General features: G+C 40.7%; 1 protein-coding gene across 6 annotated transcripts in view; it reads right to left on the bottom strand.

The window, feature by feature from the left end:
- Nucleotides 1-721: 721 nt before the first annotated feature.
- The window catches only part of PDGFD (platelet derived growth factor D), a 136960-nt gene continuing 118831 nt past the window's right edge, over nucleotides 722-18850 (bottom strand). For all 6 annotated transcript variants that reach the window (XM_064409401.1, XM_064409400.1, XM_064409404.1 and 3 more), the window contains 2 exons: nucleotides 14866-15080; nucleotides 722-4239 (listed from right to left, as the gene is read on the bottom strand). In XM_064409401.1, the coding sequence (XP_064265471.1) occupies nucleotides 4105-4239; nucleotides 14866-15080 (350 nt within the window). In that variant the 3' untranslated portion in view covers nucleotides 722-4104. The remainder of the gene's footprint in view (nucleotides 4240-14865; nucleotides 15081-18850) is intronic.

Genomic DNA, 18850 nt, shown 5'->3' with positions numbered 1-18850 from the left:
AGAGGGGTTCCCAGGCTACTGTATGCTGTCTGTATTTCCCTTATCAGACAGGGGATCTGGCTCGTGAATAATCAATTGGGCAAAAATTTCATGTTCTTATTCAGTCCAAGATCCAGTGAAGGCTAAGGCAGCTTCATCTTAACACAAGAACATAAAATTGAAAGTAGTTACCAAAGCTTTGAAAGTTATTTGCTGCAACACAGCAAAACTTGCTTCTGGCAAAGCTGGAGGAAATGCCCAAACCCAGAAGTACAGCTCAGATTTGCCCAGCTTGAGAGGCCCTAGGCTCCTTCAGCTGCCCTGCACGCATTGGATGCTTAGCTCTGCCCTTGCTGAGGTGAGATGCAGAGCTCCTGCAGCAGCTTCCTTCAGCAGTAAGGAGCAGCTACAGCAAGACGAGTGCGGACATCTCTCCTGGAGCCAAGCCAAGCCTGCAGGCTGAGATCAGCACCAAATATGGGGGGGTGCCCTAATCCAGCTCTAAGAAATGCTCTGCTGCTGTCACACTGCTGCTGCTCCACAAGGAAGCTGTGCCAGCTCGGGGGTTCAAACTCGATTATCCCAACATTGCACTTTGGTCCTTCCCTGATGCTCCTGGGAGTGAGTGCTAAAATTCAAAAGGAGACCTTGTGAGTGTGGATGGTGTCATGTTGTGGAAATGTCTTTCAGTAAATAACAGGTTTTTCTTCATCCAAATATGAATAATCACTCAGAGGATCTTCTTTCAAAAGCAGTATTTATTTTTTCATCAAGATAACACATTACATACTGCATCAAGTAAAAAGTACTGATAGGAAAGCTGCATTTAACTGAGATTAAAAAAAAAAAATATACATAGATTGCACTTGAGAAAGTAGGCTCTATCCCAGAAGAATATAGTAAATAAAAAGCTGATGAGTAGTTCAAAATTAGGACTCTTTCTGAATTGCCTGAAAATGTATTTATTTTGGGGGGTTTACAATTCCACGAATAAAACTGAACCAGATTAGGGTTTTTTAACATCTTTGCTCATTAACTTAAAATCGTATGTAAACAACATAACACTTATACAAAGACAAAAGAGGGAAAAATGTATGGAGATACACTTTTGCAATTTCTGCTAATAAATAAAAAGGAAAAAAAAATCTGATTTTTGGGTTCAACACGGTCACTGCATCTCGGGGCTTGGATTTTGGGGAGTTTTTCTTAGTTCACATGTGTCTTATCATCCCCATACTGCCACAAAAAGCCAGTAATGCATTGACCTGCCTGCACTGGCTGGGAACATGGTGTCTCTATGGCAGCAGGAAGCACTGAATGGTTCCATTAATTAGTAAGTGTCCCAGGAGTAATTCTTTAAACTTTGTGACAAGCTTAGCTTACATTTAAGAAGGCAAACCTATCGTTAAGCAAGAGGATTTTTTTTTTTTTTACTTTGCATCTGAATTTTTCTGTTGGACCCTGGCATCCACTGCTGCCTTTATCTGACTCAGTTAGCTGAATTCTCAGCTGTTCAGTCTTTAAAAGGACTATTCATACTATCTACCTCTGTGCATCTCACTTAGATATCCAAATCAAATTTTAAATCTTTCTATACAGTCAAAGGAGAGAAAGGAATGCTCCCAAACTGTGTGATTTCAGCCTTTGGACTAAGGCACACTACGGCAGAGCCTCTCCCAGTTGCCTCCAGGGGTAACTCAGCTCCCAGCCAAGGCTGAAATCCCCCATCAGGAGGCATCATGGCCCCTCACAAGCCGTGGCTGCAGAGGTGGGACTGGGCAGGCGGTGCTGTGTGGCACACACCTGGTGCACTGCCTGCTGCCCAGTCCCTCTTGGAGGGTGGGAATCAAAGGACCACTTAGAGCACAAAGCCTTGTAAAATTTGTGTATCCTGCAACCAATGCTAACTATGAAATCAGAGTGCTTAGGCATGACTCAGTCAGAGATACAAACAGGAGTTCAGTATCTCAGAAACAATCCGTACTGCCAAGGTCTTGCACGCAAATTCATTCCAAACTTAGCTAAGACTTATGGAAGGGCTGGGTCAATCTTGTTATTGAGCTAGAGACAGAAAAAGAATGAGATGTTCTTTAAATAGTCCTGAACTACAAAATTAAGGTGGTAATCTTTGGTTACAGGGCTGTTCTTTAAATGTGAATTGCTTTGAAAAATGATGAATCACTTCCCAAGTAAGCATTCAGGAGCATTTTTAAACAGACATCTAGGAGCCAGAGAGGAAAAATTAATATAAATAATAAAACCTCCACATTTTCTGAATCTCCAAGGTTAAAGTACAGGAAAGAAAGTAACACAACATTTCGAAGGGATCTTTCAGCGAAGTTTTGCTAAAATTATAAAAAAGCACTTACAAAATACTTGAGCTGATGAAGAGGGAAAATGAGACCATTAGGGTGCTTTTATAACAAACCTGTGGAGTACTAAAACATACTGGTTTGAAGGCCTTGTATTTTATAGCACATGCCATTTTCCACTAATTATAATGCATTACTGGCAACCTACTTCACTCTTTCAGAGAGGCAGAAAGACAAGAGCCAACACGGACAAGATGATTCGATGCAGCCTATGTCTACTATAAAACATAAAACCTCAGCCATTAAATGTGCCACCCTATTCCCTCTGTTACATTCATGACCAAAACTCTAATTCTTTTTGAAACTTAAATTTGCCTGCTTTCTACATTTTTGCAGCAGCATTTGAAAATCCTTAATGCTAGTTTGGAAGGATCTTTTTTCTTATTTCAGCTAGAGCACTTTTGTAATAGTTTAAAAGGCATAGGAAACCATGCTGTAGCTTTTAAAGTGCTGATTTTATTATGAGGTGGTATTTAGTAATAATTTTCTGGAAGTTGATGCACATTTTCAATGACTGACAGACAATAGTTAATGAGTTAATACACTTCAGCAAAATGCAATAAAAAAAAGAAATTCACTGTCAACACTTTAACCATGGCAATACACAGAGCTGGAACGAGACAACTAACCTCAGATAACTAAGATTAATGCATATATGACAAAGTTAAAAAACAAATAAAGAAACCCCAAACCAAATAATGATAATTAAATCTCAAACACAGTTTTGTTTCCCAGTAACACAACTGCAAAACAAATCAATATTTTCAACAAACAAGTGCCCTATCTTCATCTCCTCCACAGGAAAGCACGGGACTCCTCGAACTGCTGCAAGGAGGATCCCAGGGGAGGTCTGGCTTTCCCTTCTTGTGTAGAGGGGGCTCCTCTTGGGCAACTGTGGGGCCCCTCTGGGCAAGGGGCAGGGCTCCAGATCATGTAGGTAGTGACCAAAATCAGTTCCAGCCTGCAGGTTTTATTTACCTGGGGAGCTGGCAGGAGCCCCCTCTTGCAGAAGCACTTGGGTGATGGCTGCCATGGGGCCACCACAGCAAAAGCTCCAGCCTTGGCACCCCCTACCACCCTCAGTGTCCTGGCTTATGCAAAGCATCTACTAATTTCAGCACACAATTTGCTCGAGTAGAAACAGTGAGATTTGACTTTACTGACGTGTGATTTTATGTAATGATGGACTTTAAGCATTCTATCTCACTCTGTTGGGCCAGAATGTTGGGAAGTTCCCTCTGAGAGTGGGGCAAACCTTTCTGCACTCCTACAGGCTCAAATTCTCTCCTCATTTTTACCCACCATAAATTCCTACCTACCATCAGGAGAGCTGAGGAGGTAGAAATGGGAGCAGAATTTGAGTGTAGGAACTGGTGAGTGAAAAAGAAGCACAATGCTATTTCATTGCCAGCTACCAAAAATACCTACATACCTGGTATTAAAATTCAGCGGGCACTGTGTGCCCAAGGACTGCAACTGAGCTTTTAAAATCTCAGTCCTCAGAATCTAGCTACAGATAACCACAATCCTAAATTCTTGGATGCTGATACATAAATGTATGCTATATCTGTTTAGTTGCCATGACACTAATCAGCACAGCAATGATTTTTGCTAATTGCTAAGGCAGGCTAGTAGCAAATTTCAAATGATTAGTGAGTAAAGGTCCTCAGAGCAATCCTGCTTGAAAGTAAATGTCCGGTAAGATGCAATTAGTGTGTCTGGTTTTTTCTTTTCCTTCTTTGTTTCTCCTTTTTTATCGGGGTGGTCTTGAACTGCAGACACAATCACAGCGCTCATGGTGATCCAGCTGTATGTCTACCAAGGACATGTTGTTCCTGATTCTGCCTCTTCTTCTGGTATGCCCAGCCTCAGGGACGAACTTCAGCACCTGGGAGGATCAACAAAAATGCACTGAATTAGAAAACGCTGTTGGAGATCTGAGGATGAGAACGCTGGGGCCCCAAGGGTACCAACAGCCCTTAATGGCCCTGACCATCATTAATTTGGACACATTTTTGTTTTATTTCCAGCTTTTTCTTTGTACACTTTGACATCCTGCTGTATTGTTTGTCCTGGAGCTTGGACAGACTGTATTTTTTCCTACGCCAGGTATCTTTGTATCATGCAGTTTCCTAGCCATGTCCAGAGCTGCTCCTTTGCATGCGAACTATCAAGCAGGTTTCCTTTGGCTCATTTTTGCAGTCCCATTCCTATTTGAGTTGCCCTGTCCCTCCTCTCCCTTGTAGAATATTTCTGCTCTTAAGAACAAGGAACATTTTTTTACACAATTTGAAATTTCTGAAGCACATATCATTAGAATTAGTCCAAAACTGAAATACTGAAATACTGTGAAGGGCAGAAGGAGACAATAGAGCTTGCACAAAACGTGTCAGATCCACTGAGTTTTGGTGGAATCTGTTTGTTGGCTTACCTTAAAAATCTCTTCCTCAACCTAAATGATTTGTGAAGAATTTAATGTGAATAATGTCAAGCAAACAAGAAAACAAAATTACTTCCTAGGGAAGTTTGCATCATAATAAACACTTCTGAAAAAATTCTATCTAGGGAAGATGATCTTGAGACCCCTAGGAAGGTTGTAAAAAGGAGCTAGCTTGGCCAAGTGACTACCAGATCAGCTGGATTTCTCTTGCTTGTTCACAGATGGAGAGATGTCTATTTAAGTACATGACCTCCCAAAGCCAGTGGCCAACTGGGAAGTGGAACCTAAATGTCTGTAACACCTCAGCCACTGTAGCACCCATGTTTCTGCCCTAAAAGATCACACTGTTTTATAACCAACAGATCACTCTGTTACTCAACAATCCCTTTTTTTTTTTCCTTTTTACAAAGCAGCTTCTGTATTTTGATGTCATAACACCACACAAGAGTTGAGATGGGTCCAGAAATGACAGGGAATATGAGGCTGTGTTCCAGATCAACAGAGTATTAGCATTTTCAACAGAATTAGAAAGCCCCAGAAAGTAAATGTGAAGCACTTGCCAAAGGACAACCAGAGATGCTGTGCAGGGTGGGTGGGGAAGGGCAAGCAGGTTAGCAGCTCTCATGACGAGACCATTTGTTCTCTGCCATTAATGCCTTGAGGCTAGAAAAGGCGTGAGATATAACAAAAGTGATAAACACTGAATACAGTCTATTATTTTGTACTCTGTTTTGTGATGAAATTTATATTTAGCCTACGTAATACTGAAAGGAAGGACTGTGCCTAAGCAAGGTACAGACACGCTGCTGTTCTGTGTTGGGAAAACAGAATTATTTTGCCCTGTTAGAAATGCAGAAACGTAATTTTTTTTTTTTTTTGAGCAACAAAAATATAGTCTTTGAATTCATTTTAAACATTGGTTGCATCTATATATGCAATAAGTCCTGATGGACACTAGGACACTTTGCTGTATCACACTGTCACACCAAGCACAAAGGAACTGAACCCAAACAGGTTGCTGCAATTATTACAGAGCTAAAAATAGACCACAACTTTTTTAAAAAAAAGTGCTTTAAAAATCAAGCACAGATGCTGACAATGAACCCATTACAAATTCCTTATTTAAAGAGGTTTCCTAGCAAATTATGACCAATCCAGATGACTGGCAGTTTGCAAAATCATAGGGTAGGTAGATCTGATTTTTTCCAGCTGAGAGCAAATCAAAGTATGCAATGGGATGAGAGCAAAGATCTGGACTGTATTTAAGTTAACAGACCATCTGACAGCTTGGGGACTTTCCCTGTGTTTTTTATCAAGAACCATGAGCACAGTATATAGACTTTGCTGATACGAGAATGAACTGTTAGGCACTTCCTCAGACAAGACAGGAACACAGTGATTGAATATAGCTGAAATTATCGTATCATAGAGTCCTTTAGGTGGGAAAAGGCCTCTGAGATCATTGAGTCCAACCCTCATCCCAGCACCAGCAAGTCAACCACTAACTTCTGACCCCTAATGCCACATCTCACCTGCTTTTTGAATACTTCCAGGAATAGCATCTCTAACACTTCCCTGTTTCAATATCTGACGATTGTTGCAGTAAAGAAAATTTCCCTTATATCCAGTCTAAATCTCCCTTGGTGCAACTTGAGGCTACGTCCTCTTGTTTTGACACTTGTTATCTGGGAGAAGAGGTGCACCCCACCTGGCTACACCCTGCTTTCAGGCACTCAGAGAGAGTGATAAGGTTCACCCTAAGCCTCTTTTGCTCCAGTCTAAACACCCTGAGCTCCCTCACATGTGAGTCTTGTATTCCAGACCCTTCTCCAGCTCTGCTGCCCTTCCCTGGATTGGAGCTGTGGCCTCAGCACCTCAGCAGTGCTGGGTACAGGGGGACGGTCACTGCCCTGCTCCTGCTGCCACACCAGTGCTGACCCAGGCCAGGATGCCATCGGCCTTCTTGGACACCTGGGCACACCCTGGGTCACGTTCAGCTGCTGTCAACCAGCACCCCAAGGTCCTTTTCTGCCAGAGAGCTTTCCAGACACTCTGCCACATCCTGTAGCACTGCCTGGGGCTGTTGTGACACAAGTCCAGGACCCAGCACTTGGCCCTGTTGAGCCTCACACACTGGTCTCAGATTCAGCCTGTCCAGATCCCTCTCCAGAGCTACTTTAATAGCTCATCACAGAACTGATATTCATAGGTCCCTGTCTCACTCCCCCCAGTAGTTTTATTTTCATCTAAGTACAAGGGAATTGAAAAGAACATGGAAATAAGGCCATTTCTGGTGACCACAGTAGAAGGAAGACAAGCCTTTATTGTGCAAATAGCTGCTGTTTGTTTATAACATGGTCACATCCTTAAAACTGAGGAACTACTGAATTAATGAGAACAGTTCAAATAAATTCTGTTGAGGACATTTAATCACTCATTTTTTCATGGGATCAGTAGCTGTAAGAAAATATGGACAGGTCTAGAATGCTCAAAAGGCGCTTTTTTTTTTAAGGGGTGAAAAGGATCAACCTTGTAGTTTTCAAATTAAAGGATCAGTGTCTGTCACCTCTCATCAAATTGCAGTGCCTCAGCCACTCAGATCATTCACTCAGATCATTGCCCCAAAGAGCATGCAACTACAGCCACGTCCCCTCTCGTCAAACACTGAGTAAATTATGGTCATCAAACTATTAGAATAATTAAAATTAAATCAAGACAGATTATTCTGCTTTGAGCTGGATTTGGTGCTTATAGGTAATACAAAAAAAGTGCAGCAGGGAATTTTCTGTGCAGACAGCCCCATAGGAGCACACCAATATGCTGGATGGCATTATACTTTGTAGATGTGCCTGAGCACCTGAGAAGTTTCAAGGTAAGATGACTGTAGCCACCACATAACTTTCCTTGGGGGCAGTGATATAGGAAATATAAAGAAAATGCTTACACGTGTTTCCCTGCCAGCAATCTCACTCACTGATCATGTATTGAATTTGGATGCCAGTTTTTGAAAGCCTCTTTAAATGAGATCAAAGCCATGACAAAAACCAGGATCTGGAAGCTGAAGCCAGAAAAACTTCAAGTGGAATTAGGGCACACATGTTTAAGTCAGGCCCACACACTGCTTGGACAGCCCTCCAGGGAACTGGGGAGTTTCCAGCCTGTTTGAGGTCTGCCTGTCCAGGAGGTGTATGGTACCAGTTTGGGTTGTGCTCTGGGGACAGCAGGTGCTCTCCTGTTGCCTGTGGAGCACTGGAAGTCAGGGGTGACAGCCCCTATCATCTCAGCAGGTCTGTAAAAACACTTAAGAACTCTTAACACTTCAAGATCTGGGGCTGAGAACAGCAAAGTGGCAGTGACTGCCAGGAAAATGACCCAGCTGAAGAGAGCTTGATCACCCTGATCCATGGATGGCATGTCTCCAGTAGAAGCAAGAATAAAGCACCAACTGCAGAGCGTGATTCACCTGAAACACCCACCTCTGGCAGGACCAGGCCCAAAGCTTGGACTCACAGTGTTAGATGGGTAGAGCCAGATGAGGTGAACCACCCCTTCAGGATCTGCTGATGGTCCTGGCCAGGTATCACTGACCCTTGAAGTCAGGCAACATTTAGCCATGACAGTCCCTGATGGCTGATTTCTCTTTTATTAAAAAGCAAATAGGGATAGCAAACACAGTCAAAGCTGAAAAAAAAATTCCTCAAAGGCTGAGGAATTTGACTTATCATTTACTTATTAGTAACAAGAGTAACACTATTTTTTTTAATTCTTGACCAGTATTTTAAGCACCAACAGAAAAATAAGGCCTCACTCAAAAATTGGCTTTTTTTTCCTTTCTGATTAGTTTAAGAAGCCTACAGAAAATCAATACTATGACTATGGCTTATCCACTATCTAATTAGCTTCATATTCTTGTGACAGAGGATGGTGAGCAACTCTGGATGCTATTTTAGATAGTGAAATTTGTACTTTGCAGAACTTATTTTAAAATTCTGCTATGCAGCATTATCTAATCTCCTTCTGCACATCTAAAAATAACACCATTCTAGCATGAAAACCAAATTATATTTGTCTAAGATTCATGAAAGAGGAAGCATCAAAAGTGCAAAACAGTCAACACAGATCCAAGTTCTGATAGACATAAAAAATCTTACTCTGCAATTTTTGAAAGTTATTTAATCCAAAGGTCACACATAGTTTAGCTGTGCTCTGAGTATAAGAAGACAAGTATTATGGGAATGTGGTTCACAATTTAGCACAAGGACCTTTACTCTAGTAGGAACATAGCCTAAACCAATGACATAGACCCAAAGATGTGTGCTTTCTTACCAGAGATAATTACAGGGTATTGGGAACAAGAAAAATGAGTTGGCTTGCTGAGCAGTGGTAGCATGCAAACTAAGAGATTATTAAATATAGATGGGATTATTGTTTCTATTTTTTTTTAATTTCTATGCATAAGAAACACCTGGTTTTAATACAACAAACATGGAAAAAATTAATTGGCTTAAAACTCAAGTACCTGAAGCACTCACTAAAGCTATGATGTTTTTGACATATGTGACATCAACAAGACCCTCACTTATTCTGATTGTGTCAGGAATTATGTGTGCATTATGCTACAGCTGCTGTTTTCTCACTGACTAGACACAGGTGTTCCTCCTTCACAAACTGCCTCTCTGTCCTGACATGTCACAGGATGTCTCACTTCACTTCCACATGTCAACCAAAGAACTTCATTTTTCATCTAGTCAAAAATGAACCATTTTCTCTCACTGCACTTCTGTGCGCTCTCTGCTCATCCCGTGACCTAGCAGTCATTTCTGACTCATTTTGTTTCCTTGTACTTGCATTCCAAATAAATCCCATTGCTGCTTCTTGTACAATATTCCATGAATTAACTCTTTTGTCAGGCTAATTCTATGCCTTTATTACCATAACAACCTTTTATCTCCTTTAAACATGTACTATCAACTCCAGGATGTACAGCAATCAGCCCATATTCCTTGCACATTGCTTTGACGATTCTAGCTCTTTTTAATCCCTTAGCAAATTCCCTTTGTTGTGTCAGCAGCATTTTTTGACCAGTTATCTTATGTCTCCCTGTGTAAGGATAGGCTGAGAATTATTGTCCTTTCTCTCAAGTGTCTCCTTAAGGTTTGCTTCTCATTTCTGTGAAAAATGAAAGAAGAAAAGAAAAAAGCCCCAACAGCATCAAACTGTATTAGTTACATTTCTTAACTCCACTGCAGTAGGTTTGTCTTACTGGAGTTCCACTTTTTAATTCTCTATTGTGCTCCTGCGTTCTCGTCTCCCCTATAATATTCCCTCTGTCTTGTTTTCCCTTTGCAGTGGTGGGCTCAGTTGAAGCTGTTTTTATGCCCTAGAAACTTGTGCCAAGATACATTATTGTGTGCTCTGGGGTACGTACTGCCTCTCTCAAGGCAACCAAAGGTTATGAAATTGCCACCCTAACACCAATCAAAACCTTCTCTCTGAGAATTAACTGAATGTATGTCCTGTGAAGGCACCAGACAAGCTGCAGTCAACATCAAACTTGAATTGAGGCATAATGCTTCAAAAAGGGGTGGGGTGGGGGAAGAAGCACCTTATAGACAGTCGACAACACATCAGACTTTACAGGAGAGACAAATAAGTAGGTATAAGTCGCAATCAGCTACCACCACTTCCCTTTTTTCCTTGTATGTCCCTTAGTTGTGCAGCTCAGCAATGTGTTTGCAGAGGTTTATACATTCTGACAAATTCTGGTTGCTACCTTAAGAGCACATATTCCCCAGGGAAACTCATTTCACATCTCATCAGTTACAGCAATGAGATGGGGAAACTGATTTCTTGTTTCTTTGAGATGTGTGCATGCTGGCTGGACAGCACAGCCACAGCTGATCTCAGTCCTGGCCTGAGTTCCCCTACACCTTCTCTGTGCTGAGTAATCTCCAGGTTTAGAGCCTGTGCCTTTTTAAAGAGAAGCTCCAGGCATTTTTAAGGAAATGAACTGCAGTGGGAAACACATTTTTATATCAGGTCCGCTTTAGAAAGTTAGACAGCCGTAGGGCTGAGCTTTGATTAAGGTGTGCTGCATGCATCCACTTCCATGTATTGCTTTGTCTTTCCCTTGCACAGAGCATTGCAACATAACTCAGTATCACTCATGGCAGACGATGCCTGAGAGATGTTTGCAGACACTGCCAGGACTTGGCCTGTTTGGTTTGAAGGGTTCGTGACACTATGTGGTAAGTCATGAGTATTTGTCCAGAGTATTTGCTCTGCTCCAAAGCAAACCCAGAAGCCACGGAGAACCACAGAGCATCACAAGACTCCTGCAAGGAAAAAAAAATAATCTACCAATAAAACGATCTGTTTATCCAAGTTATGACCCCATTCATTTCTAAAAAACTGCTGAGTATTTTGGTAAAGTCATGGCAAACTTCCAGGCTATAAAAAAGACCAAAGATCTCATGATTAACATCTCCCAGGGCAATAAAGAAAAAGCTACCCCTTATTGTGACCATCTCATATTCTCATTTCCCCTGCTTTTGCATCACTTCCTACAGCCAGACATGATAGAAAAGAGCTGTATATTCCATTCAGGGAACTGGAGCAGCACTCTCAGCTCGGGAAAATTAAAGGCTCCACATGACAGCTGTCATGTCCTGAGAGGCTAGGCTAGGAGAGAGTGCTCAGTGATTACAGTGGGAAGCTTTGAACAGGAACTGAGAGGGAACTAAAAAGCATTAAGTACGTAAGGAGAAGATAACCCTGAAATTCCTCTGACTAGAAGCCTCTCTTTCAAGAAACACCCTGGACTTTAAGGTCCCCACAGCTGCCAACACACAGCTACTGCAGCACTTGCCACAAAGTCAAAAAGAAGCCTATTGCTTCTGGAAAATTTGCCTGTCTTTCTTGCACAGAAATACTGGGCAGCTCACAAGTGCCAGGGAATTTTTAAATGATCTCCAGAGACATTTTTACTTTTGAGAACAAGCATATCCATATACAGGACACAAAGCTCTTGCAGGTTTAGGAGCTCAGCAGATGAAGCTCCAGGATAGAGGTTAGGAAAAATCAGATTGGCAAGAGAAGGGGTCTGGGGTCTGCAGGACTCAGTTTCAGCTACTTCAAACACTTTCTTTGCTCCACCATCTAATATTTCCTTCTGGTGTCTTCTGTAAATCAAATTAACTGAGACTTGTGTTTGAATCTGGCCTGCAGCAGAAGGCTGAGCTTTTTAACCAAATTAATGGTGCTGGGGATTTCATCAAGTGTAAAGCTCCATCCTTCGTTATGCAAGTAAAGGCTCTTTGGATAAGGTTAGTGGGTTTCAAATTGGCTTTTAAGAGAGTAAACTGGCTCTATGGTTCTAAAAGTGGCATGTGCCTTATCCACCTGGTATTTAAGTAAAATTAAAGTGTCAAAGGAGAATAAGAATAAAACTGATTAACTGTGTGTGGCTAATAATAATAATAAAGTGGAAAACATTTTGGATTAAAATTAATGGACACATCTTTAGTATGTCATACATGAATTTATCTGCATGACTTCCACTCACGTTAATGTGAGACACTTGGCTAAATATCTGCTCAGTGAGCTGTTAATTCATCCCTAAGGGATAAAATTTAAATTTAAACTTACAAAGGCCATTTCATGTTAAAGATGAAACACTGTCTTGAATTCATATGGTTTTCAGAGTAGAAATGAGTAGGAAAATAAATTAGCAGTGATATATTTGTGTGAATGTAGAATTTCCTGAATTTAGTGATTAATTTGGGGCAGTTGTAAGTCATGACATCCTGATCCTGGGTAGTGTGATATTCTGGTATTCCAGCACTACCTGTTTCCAAACACCTGAAAAAAGGAAGTGCTTCACAACATATTTATAATCAGCATTTTAATTTCTAGCTATTGTCAATTGTCAACAGTTCACTCAATTTCTGATACAGCTGTAACCCAGGGTTCCTTAGTTTATATTTGACTTCTAGTTCTTTCAGAAATCTTTTGACTTATGCACAACTCATATTTAAGTGTTGAAATTCCATAGATTTACTGTGGAAAAAAACCCCTGAATTCCTTTTTATAATTTTAATTTAGTTCCTTTCCAGTCTCTCTCCTGTTCTTTTCTTAACAAAAAGATTACTTAGGAAGGTCTAATCTTCCTTTAGCTACTATTCATTATTTCCTATCTTTCACTGTGTCCTCTCTTTAGATCTTTGTTTCCTAAATGAAATGATCAAAAACTTTTGAGCCACTGTCCTTAAAGTGTATCTTCCCCTACATCTCTCATGATGCTTCTCTTCATTTTTTCTAGTCCTGCCTTTTTCCTTTTGAGCACCAATGGACAAGTCCCCCACAAATTTATCCAGACCACAATATTTACTGTGTTATTACCCCTTCATCTCCATTCCTGCAGAAGACTGTCACTTGTCTTTTTCTTATCACTGCACTAAACTGTTTTCCTGAAGCTCTTCACAGTGATTCATTGCTTGACCTTTAGCCCAATTTCCACCCCTTATTTCTTCTTCCTCCCCTCACACACCCAGTATTATATGAATAAATAGTTGAGACCACTCATCTTAATGCTTGCTGCTTTTCTAACCTGCACTTATAAGCAGTTACAAAGACCTTCTGGAATTCCTCACAGCTTTCTCTACTGTTCAAGTATGTTATCTCCTGTGCCACCTGTCATTTTTGCCACCTCTCTGTTCACCTCCCTCCAGATTGAACAGACATGAAATAATAATCTTTGTTCTGGGGGCACCCTCAGATAGCCCTTTCCCATTTAGAAAATTGCTTGTCTCTTCCACCTCGTTGCTCTTTATCTCATAACCAGCTTCTAATCCATGTCTGATCTTGTCTGGCTGACTGTTTGCTCTCTGCAGGAGGTGCCAGTCCTTTTAGCATTCTTGTGCAATATTGTGGTGCTGTATAAATATTTATTCATATATAAGGCATTCTGAGTTAATTTTATCAGCTCATAGTCATCTAGGTGCTTTATACTATTAATTTTTTTTCCAATTAACTTTTCTACCACTGCGATAAGCCTTTCTGCTCTGTAATTACCAGGGTCATCCCCTGCATCTTGTTTAAAATTAGAGAAAATATTAACTATTCTACAGTCCTAGCATGTGGAGTATGCTGTATTCTGCAGTTATGTGTGAGAAAATATCTCTTACCTTTGAAAAGAGTTAACTACACTGCTCTGGCCTTCAATAGCAGCCCCAGGGTCTCTCAAGATAATGCCTTAATGTTATGAGCCTACATCACATCCAGTTTTGAAGTTCATGAAGTTCATTTTCACTTGGGCCTTAAGCCAAGGCTCTTACAAGAGATATGTGTCAGAAGTAAGTCAGCATGGCATACAGCTATCCTACCTTCCAACAACTGGAAGGCAACTACCAAGTAACTTTCCTAGATATGCTCACTTTAGAGAACATTGCTCATGTCTTGATCTGAAAATACTGTGTAAGTGGAAAGAATACAAAATGCTCTTTCATTGTGTTTTTCCTCTCTAAATGCATCCTGAATGGATTAAAATAATGGCCATTGTTCCTATGCAAAAATTTTGCCTTCCTGAAAAATTGCTGAATGAGGAAAAAAAGCTAAGGCAGAATGATTCAGCTGCCTCCTATAAGTAATAAATCTGGAAGGGAATAGAGTTTACAAGGGACTTAATTGTAATTTCCAAGTATGAGCATAAGTTTAAAGCAAGAGGAAATGAAGTCAAATGTCTCAAGGAACCTATGTCTCTGTGTTACTAAAAAGAGTATTTCCAGTGGTATATACATTTACTTTGTATTAGTCCTTGACTGGGAAAAATCAGTCCAACATAAGGCTCATTCTTGAAACATAGTTCACTAGGATGCTGTGGTGGCACCCACTCAGAGGTGGCAAAAGTTCTGTCCAACTTCTTTTAAGTTAACTTACACATAAATACTGCCAACATCCCTTTCTCTCACACACATCGTCTATTAACAAGCAGCACAAACAGCTCTGAGAAAAGACTTCAGAATCCATGGAAGCAATAAATACCCAAAAGAAGTAACAAAGAAAGAATGAAAATACCTCATGATACTTTTTCACTGTTTTCCCTGACACGCAGGTGCAGGATTTCCAGTTTGCAGTCCCACAGCCACAGTTTCCGCCACAGCGCTGGACAAGGAGGCAGCGGGGGAAGAAAACGACGTTTGTCAGCTTCAGCTCCTCCCTTAAATTGACAGAGTAGTTCCTTGGAGTGCAGCTGTAACGCTTCACATCATCATTCAACCTGTCCAGGTCAACTGCAATGCAAAAGAAGTTTTATTAGTGAGGTTAGTGTGGGACATTCCTCTGGTTGATGCTGCTCCCTGGGCAGTCAATAACACAGAGTGATGGGGTGCACGTTGAAAAATATGTGAACTATAGGAGTGGTTTCTGAACAGATAAACACAAACCTACCAATTTTAAATCATTACAGGTGGCCATCCAGGCTGTCATCCTTCTCCCACTGACTGCCACAGCACAGATCACACCAACTATAAAGATCCAGGGAAGGTTTGCAGTAAAATACTGGCCTGAAAGCTGAAGACTGGTCATTTTATTTGCTTTGTCACTCCACACTGGATCCTTGGGCAAGAGATTCCACCTCTGCCACTCTCTTCCCTTCTCTGTTTATACCCGGCTTACTTAGATGCTAAGATCTATTTTTTTATTATGGGCAAAAACAAGGCACTTCCTGTGGTCACTAGAGAAACATTTTTGGGGAGTGATTCATCCCTTCCGATGCAAGAGCATTTAGGACAGCCTGCAAAACTTTCTTCCTCAAGTTGCCTGTCTATACTGTTTATGAACAGAATTTAGATAATTCATTTTTAGATGGAGAGAAACCAATCTAAGCAGCATTAATTTCATCTGGTAAATGTCACTATAATAGGCATACAAATAAATATAAAATTAATAGACCCATTGAATGCCAGTAGTTGGTTTATGTTTAAATGCCTAGTATGTGAGATCTGTCATATAAACAAGTGGTAAAGCCAGCCATAAAAATAACTTATAGACTATCAAATGTGAGTTTAAATGCTGTTTCTAGTTTTAGCTTGCAAAGCCCACTTTTATAAATATATTTGCCACAATTGAAACAGACCAAAGTAACAAATTTAATGAGTTCTATTTCTACGGAAATTAATTTCCTTTTCCTTCCTTTCCTTAGTCCACCAACTAAGTGTTCAAAGCTCAGTAATTCATTCAGGAGTGGGGGGCATGTGAACTTGTGTTGAGTTCGACTCCAAACAGTATTTGCTAACAGAAGCATCAGCACGAAAATAGGGATGGCCCAAATGCGAACTCAGGTAACAGTCTAGAGTTTGTGAACACATCAGATTTTCAGGGCATGTTCAACAGATAACGTCTGGTTCTGAGAACACTTATGCTTGTGCTTTACTACAAATATGTGAAAACTTACAACAAAGACACTTCATACTTTCTGTGACTCAGGCCTTGTCAACATCACTAAGTTAATCGTAGAAAAAGCTGTTGATTTGTAAACATTATGCACCTTTACATTCTAACCTGGAAATAATCACAAGGCTGATATGCAAGAGACAAGTGTACATAAATATCAGAAGTGCTATTATAGAAAATCGTAGCAGATTCACTTTCCTGACAAGGTGTTGTCTCAGTCAATGGGAATTTAGCAGATAAATTGCTATTTTATAGCAATTATGATACATTCCCCCATGAAATCTCAGTGGTTTTCTCCAGAGAGCTAGCATCTCTCCAGAAGAGGTATAGATCATCCTCCTTCCATAAGCACAAAATCAATGAGACTGGTGGTATACTCATGCACTGAGAGAAAAATACACTGTGAGTGTCCTTAGCCGGGACTGGCAAGTCCAGGGTATATTGATTTCTTTGTTTTAACAGATGATATTTTCTTCTCCACTGTCATCCTTCAAAGCCACCTCTTCTCACTGCAGGCTTTCAGGCTAATTCTTTCCACAAGAAAGTGTTTCCCACACCTCTAAACATTCTCACCAGGACCTTTGCCATCAGCTTTGCTAACTGGTAAAGCAAGCACTCGCTAGCTACTATTCACTTCAGCCAACTGATGTGAAGGAAAAATCTACTAAAGGAAGAAGAGGGCTGAAAATTTGCTGCCTTCATCACTAATGAGATTGCTTGAGGGGAAAACCTGGATCATCTACACTGACACTTGCAGCAATTCAGGGGAATATCTATGAGATACTCAAATAAGCAGAAAGGTCTTATTTCAGTGATGTTGAAAACTAAAATTAATCTCAAGCAGAGAAGAAAAGCCTAAATAAACAATTTAAGAGACACACAAGTCATCCTCCATTAAAATTCATTTGGAGGTGAACACCTACATTCTTTTTTACTCTGCTCAAAAGAACTGCAGTGCTTGGTGGGAAAAAGGTGGGCATGCAGAGAACTCTGTGAACAATGTATCCTGTACTCTGGTAGCCCCACACTGACACACAAGAGCAATTCCCATTGCCTAATTAAATCCTAAGCTCTAGACCACAGTTTATTGCTCCCCAACAAAAGAGCACATTTTATTCTAAAGAACTCTCTCTCCTGAAAGCTTCAATATGCATTTTTTTCCTGTCTTTGGATTGTTTTACTGTCTGGAGCTAGTCCATTTCCTCATCCATATAGGAATGAGATTTTACAGTACAGTCAGTTTCATGCATCACTTCACTGCTGTGACTAAAATGTAACTGAGCCTTGGTGTGATTGGTGTGAAATCCAGCTGCTTTACTTATCAAGGACTGAAACCACTGGAGTCCTTAATTTAAAACTAGAACTAAAAGGTTCTTTAGACTGGATGAAAATAATTCCTAAGTATTATTGCAGAATGTCTGCATCAGAGACAGCTTAAAAGTAAGGCAAACATAAAAGAGATGCACTGGAGCACTAAACTGGATACTTGGGGCCCAGTGTTTACCCCTTCCTTCCCTTAAATCCACTGATTAAAACCATCCTCATTTCACATAGCTTTATGGTATGTGTTTACCTTGAAGCAGTCATCAAAATATTCTGTGATTCTATGATCTTAATCAGAGATAGCCACTGAAATCAGAGATGGCAGCTAATGCCATGTTTTATTCTGAAAAAGGGAGGCCTTAAAGACTGAGGAGAAAACCTCTGCTGATGATCACTGATTAATTTTAAAAAGACAGGTGGTCTGTCAGGGTTGCTTTTAACACTTTGTCTGCTTCAAATTCACATATGGTTTCAACATCATCATATCTGATCATTCTACACCTTTTTCATGCATCAGTCACGGAGTAGAGCTAAGGTCTAAGAGATGGTAGCCACTTTGCCATGGTATTCCTATACTGCATGTCAAAGTCATCTACAAGCAAGGCAAGGAGGATTTGGGCAGCTGAAGACTGGTCAGCCTATGATAAAATTAAGGGGCAAATCCTTCTTGGAAGCAATGCCCAGACACATGACAGACAAGGGGGTGACTGGGAACATCCAGAATAGATTTAACAAGACCAACCTCAGAGCTGGCTATGACGAGACATCTGTCTTGCTGGATGAGGTGAAAGCAGCAGAGGCATCTGTGTGATCCACAGCACCCTTGCAGACAGATATCTGAGATATAATGGAATAGGTGGACTACAAATTCAGTAGATAAGTGGAATATCTGAAAGACTTGATGAAAATGGTCAGCAATTCCAAGTACAACTGGTAGCTGGTTAATATTTGTGTTCCCCACAGGGTAATGCTGCGGTCAATACTGCTAAAGATCTGCAGGTAAACTAGAGGCACTGTAAAAGCCATCAAAGACATCAGAGCAGTGCTGTACGTGACTGAAGCTATGGTGTGGCTGAACTTGAGTTGGAAAATTCACAAATAAGCTGGAGAGGGACTTTGTACAAGGGCAAGTAGTGATAGGACAAGGGGACATTATTTCATACTGAAAAGAGGTAGGTTTAGATTAGATATTAGGAAGAAATTCTTTAATGTGATGCTGGTGAGACGCTGGAAAAGGTTATCCAGAGAGGCTGTGGATGCCCCATCCCTGTAAGTGTTCCAGGTT

Source organism: Passer domesticus, chromosome 2 (assembly GCF_036417665.1).
Source record: "Passer domesticus isolate bPasDom1 chromosome 2, bPasDom1.hap1, whole genome shotgun sequence".
NCBI classification, from domain to species: Eukaryota; Metazoa; Chordata; class Aves; order Passeriformes; family Passeridae; genus Passer; species Passer domesticus.
Note: the sequence above shows the minus strand (reverse complement) of the source record. Positions and strands in the feature narration are given on the sequence as shown.